At 37.3% G+C, this 11,663-nt stretch overlaps 1 protein-coding gene across 1 annotated transcript; it reads right to left on the reverse strand.

Annotated features, from left to right (window-relative positions):
* Positions 1–430: 430 nt before the first annotated feature.
* LOC103582716 (eukaryotic peptide chain release factor subunit 1-like) lies at positions 431–8,850 on the reverse strand. Its single transcript, XM_008564235.1, has 9 exons — positions 8,674–8,850; positions 8,135–8,274; positions 4,652–4,790; positions 4,137–4,327; positions 3,200–3,329; positions 2,782–2,937; positions 2,342–2,406; positions 1,187–1,334; positions 431–911 (listed from the first exon to the last, which is right to left on the reverse strand). The coding sequence occupies exons 1-9, from the start codon at positions 8,834–8,836 to the stop codon at positions 829–831; spliced, it is 1,215 nt and encodes a 404-aa protein (XP_008562457.1). The 5' UTR covers positions 8,837–8,850; the 3' UTR covers positions 431–828.
* Between the last annotated feature and the right edge of the window lie 2,813 nt (positions 8,851–11,663).

Genomic DNA, 11,663 nt, shown 5'->3' on the forward strand with positions numbered 1-11,663 from the left:
ATGCTGGGCACAAATGCGTCTGTCAAACAGATGGATCTAAACTGGTTTCTAGTAGGCTGACTATGGGGACCCTTGTCGAAGCAATTGATATAAAGGGCTCCCAAATGCTGGGCACAAATGCGTCTGTCAAACAGATGGAATTGAACAGTGCACTGGCCCAACTGCTTCATGAGTCAGTTTGACTTTGAAATGCAGTTTGCATCCTTGAAACTGACAGTCTGGAGGGGGAGGGGTTGTGTGAGGGAGTGAAGTTGAAATTGCCTCCTATTAGCTCACCCTTTCAACATTAAACAGAGACCGAGAGAGAAATGGCTCCAACATTTCACCACATATATTTCTTATGCAGTCTACGCTGAAAATGCCATGTAAATGGGTCACTGCAAAATGCAGCAATTTAATTTTTCTCCAATCAAAATAAGAAACAAACCAGTATGATCTCACTTCTATTAAGTTTTGAAGGTTTACAGCAGTTAAAGTACTTTTGCTTCTATGTATGAAGGTTAAAAAAATCATTTTTTCCCCATAAAATACAAGAGCAACCAATTTCACCATCGAGTAAAAGTAAAAACTGGGATTCTTTTTTAAATAAGTCCAAAGTGGCATTTAGGAACTTAGTTGTAGGCTGCTGCGCTGATACCATGACAAACCAAAGTGTAGGGCTGGGTCTGGTTTTGTTTCGGTTTTCTTTTCGATATCCAATGCTCATGGATTAAGTTCTGGAAACATTCCAATTGTAAGGCAGGGATCTGTTTGGATTCCACCACGGGTATGCTCCTTGGGTTGGATGCTGGAGGGTGAGGCACATTTTGCCAGACCCATGTCGACTACCTAGTAGTCATCAAGATCAAAAAATTCATCGTCTCCTCCTTGGTATTCCATTCCCTGGAAATCTACTCGGTACCGCAAGATACCTGGGGAAACAAACCAAAGGGCAAATTACTTGTGTTCACGGAATGGAGAGGCATCACTCTAACAAGGGAAGCCCAATTCTCTTGCAGAATTATAGAGAGCAAAGAGGTAACTGTAAAAATTGGTACAAAGGAAACTGCGGCTACCTGCTGCCCCAACCACCTGCCTCAGTAGATAATAAGCACACCTCACCTGAAGTAACTTATTTTGGGGTAGCCAGGAAAGGCCTTGGCCTGAAACCCTGGTTTGAAGTTCAGTTTGCTGATTTACTACTCACCTCCAATACCACCAAATCCTTTCACAAACTGGGATCCTTCCTGTGACTTATCTGTGACAATTTCCAATGTAGCTCCAAATTTTTTGTAGTTATTAGCAAACCATTCCAACAGGGGCATGCTCTCAATCAGCTCATGTTCCTGTCCTGTCTATAGAGATAACCAGAAGATACAAAAGCACTGGGATTAGGAAATATCAAAGGCTTAGCCCCTCTCACCTCCCACCACCATCACTCTCATTCTCCCACTGTGTGCGTGTATATATATATATATATATATATATATGTATGTGTATCTGTGAGTAAAACTCTTTAACTGAAATCTGGTTTCTGGTAACATCATTGAAAAAGTAGAGAAATTCTGATTATGTCAAACATTTCTCCTCAGGCTTTAGCCTCAGTAATGAACTGATATATATATGTATGTATGTGTATCTGTGAGTAAAACTCTTTAACTGAAATCTGGTTTCTGGTAACATCATTGAAACAGTAGAGAAATTCTGATTATGTCAAACATTTCTCCTCAGGCTTTAGCCTCAGTAATGAACTGTCAGCACATACTCAGTGGTTTTTCAACTTATGATTCCTGCTGTTGACTCTAGAAGTCAGGCTGCTGTAGTGCTTCTAGATAGCACTCATTCAACAGCCCAGAAGAGACATACCAGAAATGCTTTTGGGAGAGGCTCTGTAAAAAAAAAAAAAAAGTCCTCCAACTCAGAATTTTAGGAAGCTACCGCGTAGAGCTATCTCATATAAGATGGAAGGTGGCACTTCAAACTACAGTAATGCATTTAGACAAAACCTAGAGAAGCCACTGCAGTGGAAAAGCTGATAAAGTGAAGAAAGCACCACAGGTTTCACAGTGCAGGAGAGACTATTCAAATTGAATCTTCCTTTCTGTTATTTCAAGGGTAATGAGAATATTTTCCTGATTGTTTAACTACTTCAGAAAAATAAGAGGCCACAGTAACCATGACTTAGCCTCCTTCCTTGGAATCAGAGAGGTATGTGGCAGATAGAAGCTAACCACATCTCACTGCCTTCTCTCAACAAGTATGAGGTTTGGTTTCCTAAGGTTGTCGCTATGTTGCCAGTGCTCTAACACATGGATGTATGCTTCCTTGCATGTATCACCAAGCCAAGAAAACAATCACATACCTCTTTGTCTGTGAAATGAGATTTATCCTTCTCTTGTTCTGGAGTTAGATATAGAATTTTCTCCTCTGTAGTATTAGGAGGAAAAAATGTGTTAACCTGGCTCTCATGACTCATTCTATCAACCTTCTTTCTATAAGCAAGTTAGTCAGCATACTAACTTATGTGTCTACCAGGCACAATGTTTACCATAAGAAAACATCAAAGACATTCAAGATATAGTCCTGATTCTCAACAAATTTAACAATCTTAAGCAGACATTAAACAGTTCAAGCAGAAAAATATATGTAAGTATGTGCTACAGACCAAAAGAGCAGGGAACAAGGGGCAGATCTGCCTTCTGATTGCACCTGAAATTAGCCATTCCTCCTAAATCTCCACCCCAGGCTTCCTGAATACACAGGTCAATAACAAACAGCAACCTTATTTTCTAATTCTCATACCTTCTGTGCCTTGGCAATGAAGAACGTATCTCATTATATCCAGATTTTCATAGACTATTAGAATCTCTACAGCTCCCATTTCCAAAGCCTTTAGTGTATCTTCAACACCAAAACAGTACTTGCCCGTGTCCTGGCTGATTTCATCGAAGTAACGTCCTGTGATTAGGAATAGGTCAACAGGACATGTATTAAGTGTCCCATGTAGATACAAACATACTTATTAGACCTAATGACTAAAAAAGATTAAAGATAATGATTCCATTGAGGCAGAAGATTTTAATAAAATTGTTAAATCTTCCTCTCTTTTATCTTTTTAGTATCTTGTTTCATACATACAATCATGTACATACATACACACATACACACGCACACACAAAAACACATTTCACAGAATAAAGTAGTTGTATTTCATTGATACCTATTAATTTCTTCTCTTGAATGAATTTCACGTTGGAGAGTACTTCAGTAGATAACTCAATAGCTTGGTTGAATCCGTTTTCACCCCCATAGGATATATCAACTAATTTTAAAACTTTTGATTGCAACCTCTGATACAATTAAAAAAAAAAATCATTAGTACCTCAAAACATCTTTACCAAGACCTGCTATCTCTTAATGGTATGTGAAGTTCAGCATTATGATCACTGAAGTCTAAATATGGTGAAGGAGCCCAATTTGTTCAACAGCTGCTCTCACAGTGAGCAAGGCTGCCAGGATAAATTTTCTCAGCCAATCATATCACACATTCTATTAAACCTACTATAGCGTAACTCATTACACGCAAAGAATAAATTTCTTGTGAAGAAAAGTGGGAAGCATTTGGCTTCGGCCAAATAATGTGAGAGAGTACAAGACAGTTTCTCTGGTGAACCTTCTACCATAATGCTACCTCCTCCAGAAGAATACCTTGGGAATGTGTCACAGCTGAGCCCATGTCACAAACCAAAAGATACTCCTGGATTAAATGCTTTAGGCTTAATCAGCTTTGTCATATTGCTAAGTTTCACTGCTTTACTTACCTCCAGGAATAAATCAGAAAAAGATAGTAAAAAACAGCTTCTAGTTTCTCTGAAATCAAACTTCATCTTAAAGCCAATTATGGCAACCCACTAAACCAGAGACCTCCACAGAACCTAGGATTCCACCCAAAAATAGCTGATTTCAAAGAGAAAGGGCCCAGAAAAGTATGGGGGAATGTTTCCCAATAAATACCTGTATAACTCAGAGCTGGGTTTTTAACCCAGGGAATCTATCAATGTAGATTAAAAAAGAAGTGTGTGTCCCAGTGCTCATACAGAGGACTTGCCTACTCCCACCTACAGACTCATATAATGGAGCACCGACTTCTCACTTACCTGATCAAACATATCAGATTGACTTAGTTCTGTTTTAAAGTCAGCTGATCCAGCTAAAACGAGACCAGCCACATTCACTTTGTCTCCAGAAATAAACAGCTGCACTGCAGTCTCTGCTACTTTTCGAACATAGTTATGTCGCTTTTCCATTCTTAAACGGGCAAAGCGCAAGGCTGACTGACCTCCTCTACCTTTGATGCAAAAGTGGTGAGAGAAAAAGGCAATTATTAAGAAGCACAAGAAGCCTTGTGAATTCAAAAGTAATAAAATAATCAATCATGCCATTATCTAAGAAAAAGACAAAGAGAAAAATCACCATTCCCTTAACTGCTACTCATTTTCAGAGAGTGACTACTAATTCTGATGTCAAGAGAAGAGCCATAAGCACCAATGAGGCACGAATTATTCTAGGATGCTTCTCTCCCTATCATCTGGACTTACTTTTCCCCGAATCATACTATTTGTTTCCTGATTGCTATGCACAAAGTACATGGGTTCATATTCTCCTATATTACCATGTTTCTTTGGGAGATCCACAGTGAATTTGTGCAGGACTTCTCTTGTGTTTCCTTGGAGCGTGCCAAAAAGTGCACCACTGCCATCTATTACAATGAAACCAAACTTGCTATCATCTGAAAGTAGTGCTGTAAGAGCCTGAAAAGCAAACACAAGCACCATACAATAAACCCCAAAGTTTTGCCAGTCAAGACAAAACCCAGAAGGACATATACAAAGCTTTCACCCCACTTATCATCTTATCTTGAGTATTGTGGAAAATCATTTTATGGAATAATTTACAGACTTCAGCTATAAATATGTAACTCTTATGGACAAATTTGAACCTAATGCAGAAATAACCAGTGATATCTATGTAAAGCCCTTCAACATACCTGACTTGGGCATGTGAATCCAAAACCTATATATATATATATATATAAATAAATATATTTTCTAAAAGATGACGGGTAAGGGGATCTTAACCCTTGACTTGGTGTTGTCAGCACCACACTCACCCAATGAGCTAACCGGCCATCCCTATATGGGATCCAAACCCGTGGCCTTGGTGATATCCGCACCACACTCTCCCGAGAGAGCCATGGGCCAGCCCTAGATATTTATATTTTTTTATAGCAGCATTATTCACAATATTTTCATCTTAGAAACCTAGACAACTTAGATGTAACCCAAGTGTCCACTGATGGATGAATGGACAAATAAACTGTGGTATATACATACCAATGGAATATTACTCAGCCTTAAAAAGACAGGAAATTCTGCAATATGCTACAACATGTATGAACCCCAGGGATTTTATGCTAAGTGAAATAAGCCAATCACAAAAAGAAATACTGTAGGATTCCATTTATATGAGGTATTTAAAGCAGTCAAAATCATAGAGATGGAAAGAATAGTGGTTACTGGCAGCTGGAGGAAAGGGGGAATGAAGAATTAGTATTTAATGGGTATAGAGTTTCAGTTTTACGAGATGAAAAGAACTTTGGAGATTGACGATGGTGATGGCTGCACAATATTATAAATGTCACTAAACGGTACACTTAAAAATAGTTAAGTTTTATGTTATGTGTATTTTACTACAATAAAAAAATTAACAAACAACCCAACCTACCCCCTTCCCCTCAAAACTCAATATAGTCATAGGGCTCAACTTCTTCCTAATTATTTTTCTTTTTCTTTTTTTTGACAGCTGGCCAGTTAGGGAATCCGAACCCTTGACCTTGGTGTTATAACACTAACCAACTTGAGCTAACTGGCCAGCTCCCCTCTTCTTAGTTTTTAATTTGATTTAAACTGATGGTAGTCTATGGAGCATAACATTCAAATTAAGGCTCTAACTTCCAAAAATTGACTTTCTGTTACCATTAATAATCCTAGCATTAATAGGTAGTATCCATCATGACAAATGAGAATATCATGTAAATCAACTTGAGTAGGAGCACAGGAGTACAAAACCCAGAAACAGTCTATAAAAAGATCTAGTTTCAAAATGCTTCATTTAACTCCCATGTCTTCAGCATCATTAATATCTGGATATAAAACTCAAACTCAGTTTTAAAGTATTATAGCTAATGATTCTGAGTTTTATGGGGAAAACCCTCCTTTTGGGTTAGCATTATACCCCCATTATTTCTGCCTCCCAAAAGACAAATTATTTAAATAGTCCTGGGACCCACATATGAGTTTTCATGATGGAGTTTGAATACTATGAGCCTGAGAGATCACTAACTGCCAGGTGGCAATCTCTTGAGAACTAAGAAATTATTACTTATTCCATTTTAACTAAGGAAGAACATAGTTCCTTCAATAATTTACTAGACAGCAGATTAACCAACCAAGAATCCATCTTTAATGAAACCATACTTAATAATTAGCATTAAGACATAAATAATGCACATGTTAAAAATGTAACCTTATCATAATGATCTCTATTAGGTAGCTTGATTAACTGCAAGTCTGTTAACAGGGAGTAGACTTATCCTTATAAGAATGCATAATTACCCTGATTAAACAGGACATAAACTGTGTTGTAAGTATACTACATTCATTTCTAGTTATTGACATATCAGTTAAAGCCAAAATACACAAAGGTAGCATGACAAAACACTACTTTCAAAGAGGAGTTAAGGTTTAGAAAAACCAATTAAGGCTAACAAGTGAGCTAAAGCCAGATAGCACGGGTACCAAGTATTGTTTAAATCAACAAGATTTAAAATCTGTTTTTATCAAACCAGATACAGATAAGTGGGACGTGGCTAAGAGCCTCCCCACCCTACAGAAGGAGACTGTGGTAACTAAGAGAAAAACAGTCTGGATTGTTTACGCAGTCGACCAAGATCCAACTGGAATTGGACTTCCCGTCAAGTTAGCAAAAATCATCCATTGTAAACTGTGTCGACAAATGTCAGTTCTAATTCCACTGTGGAGGTTTTCCCTAGGTCGATGAAAGGCAAGAGACTGAACTAGGAGCCAGCTGTGAATTCTTGATTGTTCTACTGTTGACTGATTTAGGTCACTCTAATGAGGTTTCCTTTCCACCATTAAAGTTCATCTTATGGCAGCTCTGTCACTCAAAAGTTTCATGGAGAGGGAGAGAGAGAGAGAGAGAGAAACACTCTTATAGTCCTACTAAAAATTTTATAATCTGTGAACTGAAAACTAAGGATGCAAGGAATATAAGCAAGTATCACTGGTACATAGGGAGAGAAACACTCTTATAGTCCTACTAAAAATTTTATAATTTGTGAACTGAAAACTAAGGATGCAAGGAATATAAGCAAGTATCACTGGTACATAGGGAGAGATGGGAGATCAAATAGTCAATTATTTCTTTGCCTCTAATTAGTTCTCCAAAACCAGTTTAGGACATTCCTCAAACATGCTGAATGACTAGAGTCATAATAAATATATGTTCTTTTACTTTTTGTAAATAGCTGGCAATGTAAAATGTTACAATTGTTTGGAAAACTGTCTGGCAACTTCTCAGGTTAAACATGGTTACTATATGACTTGGCAATTCTACCCCAAGATATATACCCATGAAAAATGAAAACATATGGTCACACACAAAAATTTGTACATGAATTTCTTTTTCTTCCTATGTTGCTAATCCTAAGTATATGTACATGAATTCCATAGCAGCATTATTCACAATGGCCAAACAGTGAAAACAAACCAAATGTTCATCAACTGATGAATATATAAAATGTGGCATATCCATACCAGGGAATATTATTTAGTAATAAAAAGAGATGAAGTACTGATACATGCTACCACATGGATAAACCATAAACCAATTGAAAGAAGCTAGTCACAAAAGGCCACAAATTATATGATTTTATGTATAAAATGTCCAGCATAAGCAAATCTAGAGATGAAAAATAGATTAGTGATTGACTAGGGTGGGGAATAAATAATGATTACTAACTGGTATGGGGTTTCTTTCTTGAGTGAAGAAAATGTTCTGTGCTCACACTTCTTACCTCTGTATGGAATTTGTTGTCACACAAATACAATGATGTATTAATTGGTTTGAAAGGTTCAAAGTCAATGTTGACTTTCTTTTCCTTTCCTTCTTCTGTTACAATTGTTCCACAATAAACAACCAGACCATTTGGAGGTACTGCAAAGAACACAAACAATTTCTCTACTTTAATCCACAGCTAATTTTCCTTAATTAATAGAAAATGTTCCCCACAGACTCTTGTCCCTGACCCTTTAAATCATAATTTACATAAAGCAGAAATATCCTTAAAACTCTCAGGGAGAATTCTCTCCCTAGTTTTAAAACTTCTGAGATGTTTCAGTAGGTATTCCTTTAAGTACAGTAAATTCTACTTAAATTTCAATAAATAAAAAACAAGACAAAACAAACGAACAAAAGTTAAACACCAAGGCCAAAGAGACACTGATGACAGTTGGCTGAAGGAAACATTAGTGAACAAAACACCACTGTGTGATTTAAGAGGAAAATATAACCAAGACAAACAAAGTAAAGGAAAATGACCAAGCTCCAGATCACCTTTGTTATAAAGTTTGAGTCTTTGTTGGACAGATGTAATGGCTCCCAGGACTGAAAGGCGGTTTACTCGTGACTTGATGTTAGATGCAGTTCCAAACTCATCCGCTAACATTTTTGCCACTCGTGAAATCTGGTCTTTGGGAGGAATGATCAATGATATCATGCTGGTACCATTGCTGTGGAAGAAAGAATAACTCATTAGAGGTTCAAACACCACTTAAGTAGAAAGTTTAAAATTCATGTCTATTTTATAAAGTGAGCTAGAGTGAGAACCCCCTCAAGTAATAGAAACAAGTCACTTTGAAAGTGACCAGGAAGGTAGGGACTATACTGGTATTGTTCACCAAAGTATACCCAAATCTATGGAAAGTGTCCAGAATATACAGCAAACTCATTAAAAAAAAAAAAAAAGATGACCGGAAAGGGGATCTTAACCCTTGACTTGGTGTTGTCAGCACCACGCTCTCCTAAGTGAGCTAACCGGCCATTCCTACATAGGGATCCGAACCCATGGGCCTTGGTGTCATCAGCACCACATTCTCCCACGTGAGCCACAGGCCGGCCCTAGAATATACAGCAAACTCTTGAACAACATGGGTTTGAACTGCACGGGTCCACCTATATGTAGATATTTTTCAATAAATATATCAGAAAATTTTTGGTTAGGTATGTAACAAATGCACAACCTACCTGAGCAAACAATTAGATAGTCTACCTAACAGTAGGCTATTAGTAGTTAAATACGTATACACGTGGATTTTCAATTGTTTGTGGGTCAGTGTCCCTAACCCGAGGCTTGTTCAAGAGTCTACTGTAGTGGTACTCAATTATTTGAATGAATAGTTGAGTGAGATTAGCTACATAAAGAAGGCACTTGAAGAAATGCTTGGGAAACACCTTACTCTCCAAAGATGAAGAGAGAACCCATGCTAAGGGAATGCCAGCAGGCTGGAATTTGGCAGTGAGGCCCATCCACAGCCAAGGCTTAAAATCTCGTGGCTCTTCAGTGAGAAATACCATGCCAGGACGATGCAACAAATCTTTCCAAAGTGTAGACAAAATACCAACTAACATCATTCTCTTCTATCTTTTCTTTAAATTCCAGGCTCACCATAAAAAGTTATCATCACTAATTTAGCACCCTAAGTACCTTGATAATGAGAAAGGAGAGCTTTGGAAACCACACAAATTTCTCTCTCTCTCATACACACTCACTCACTCTGTAAAAGGCATGTACTTTATGTATCAATAGTGTTTGAGTTTGAATAAAAAGAGCAACACATTGAAAGTCTGGTCAACTATGGGTGACCAAATTCAAGTATCTAGAAATAAAAAGCAGGACCAAACTGAACTGTGGAGGATACCACCAAGGCCCTTCCACATGGGAGGTCCCCTTCTGGAGCAGCCACCAACCACTCTCTAACCTCAATACTGACTGATACCAGAAACATATTTTTACCTGCACCTGCCCAAGATACTTATCATTACTACCAGTTAAGAAATACCTCATTTCAATATTCCTAGTTAAACTTGAGGCAAAGATATCATATCAAAACATAACAACTACATATCAAAACATACTACCTCATTACTAATCACTAGGGAAATGCAAATCAAAACCACAATGAGAAACCACTTTATACCCATTACCATAGCTACTATTAAAAACAAACAAAAAACTAGAAGATAACATTGTTGGCGAGGATGTGGAGAAATTTGAACCATGTGCATTGCTAGTGGGAATGTAAAATGGTGCAGCTGCTATGGATAACAGTATAGTGGTTCCTAAAAAAAATTAAACATAAAATTGCCATATGATCCAGCAATTCCAATTTCAAGTCCATACCCAAAAGAACACAAGCAGGGACTCAAACAGATACTTGCACACCAATGTTCATATCAGCATTATTCACAATATCCAAAAGGTGGAAACACTCAAAAGTTCATTGACAGATGAACAAACAAAAATGTAGGCTATGACTAAATCTATCTATCTATCTAAGCACAATGAAATATTACTTACTCAGTCTTAAAGGTAGGAAATTTGGACATGGACAACATGAATGAGGCTTGGACACATTATGCTAAGAGAAATAATCCAGACATAAAGGGACAAATACTGTATGATTCCACTTATATGAGGTATCTAGAGTAGTCAAATTCATGTAGACAGAAAGCAGAATGGTGGTTGCAAGTGACTAGAAGAAAGGGGAAATGGAGTTGTTTAATGGATATAGAGTTTCAGTTTTACAAGATACAAAGAATTCTGGAGATTGGCTGTACAACAAAGTACTTAACATTACTGAGCTGTATGTACACTTAAAAATGGTTAAGATGGGGCTGGCCAGTTAGCTCAGTTGGTTAGAGCACCACCAACTTGTAGCACCAAGGTCAAGGGTTCGTATCCCTGTACTAGTCAGCCATCAAAAACAAAAGAAAACAAAAAAACAGGTTAAGATGGTAAACTTTATATTATGCATTTTTTTACAATAAAATTCAAAGATTAAAAAAACAAAAGACCCAAAACCACATCATCTACTCAGTCCACTTATATGTTAAAAAATTCAAAAGCATATTTCCCTAGAACAGTAGTTTTCTTTTCTTTTCTTTTTTTAAAAATATTTTGTGGCGGCTTCTAAGCTCTTTTTTTTTCTTTTCTTTTTTGGTGGCTGGGGATCCAAATCTTTGACCTTAGCATTACAAGGCTAAACTCTAACCAGTTGAGCTAACAGGCCAGCCCAAAACAGTAGTTATCAACCTTGGAGGCACATTAAAATAATCTGGGGAGTTCGTTCTAAGTAGTTCCTTTGCAAAAAAGGTTTCCCTAAGTTTCATTCCTTTTCTCATCATTCTGCCCAAGTCTTGTTACTCTAGAAAATACAAATGTAATAAACTCTTGTTAATACCCAAACACGGGAAAACTACTATTAAAGAACCCACAGAATGGCAGAAAATATTTGCAAATCATATCTGACAAAATTTATATAAAG

The sequence above is a fragment of the Galeopterus variegatus genome, unplaced genomic scaffold (genome assembly GCF_000696425.1).
Source record: "Galeopterus variegatus unplaced genomic scaffold, G_variegatus-3.0.2 Scaffold17527, whole genome shotgun sequence".
In the NCBI taxonomy this organism is placed as follows: Eukaryota; Metazoa; Chordata; class Mammalia; order Dermoptera; family Cynocephalidae; genus Galeopterus; species Galeopterus variegatus.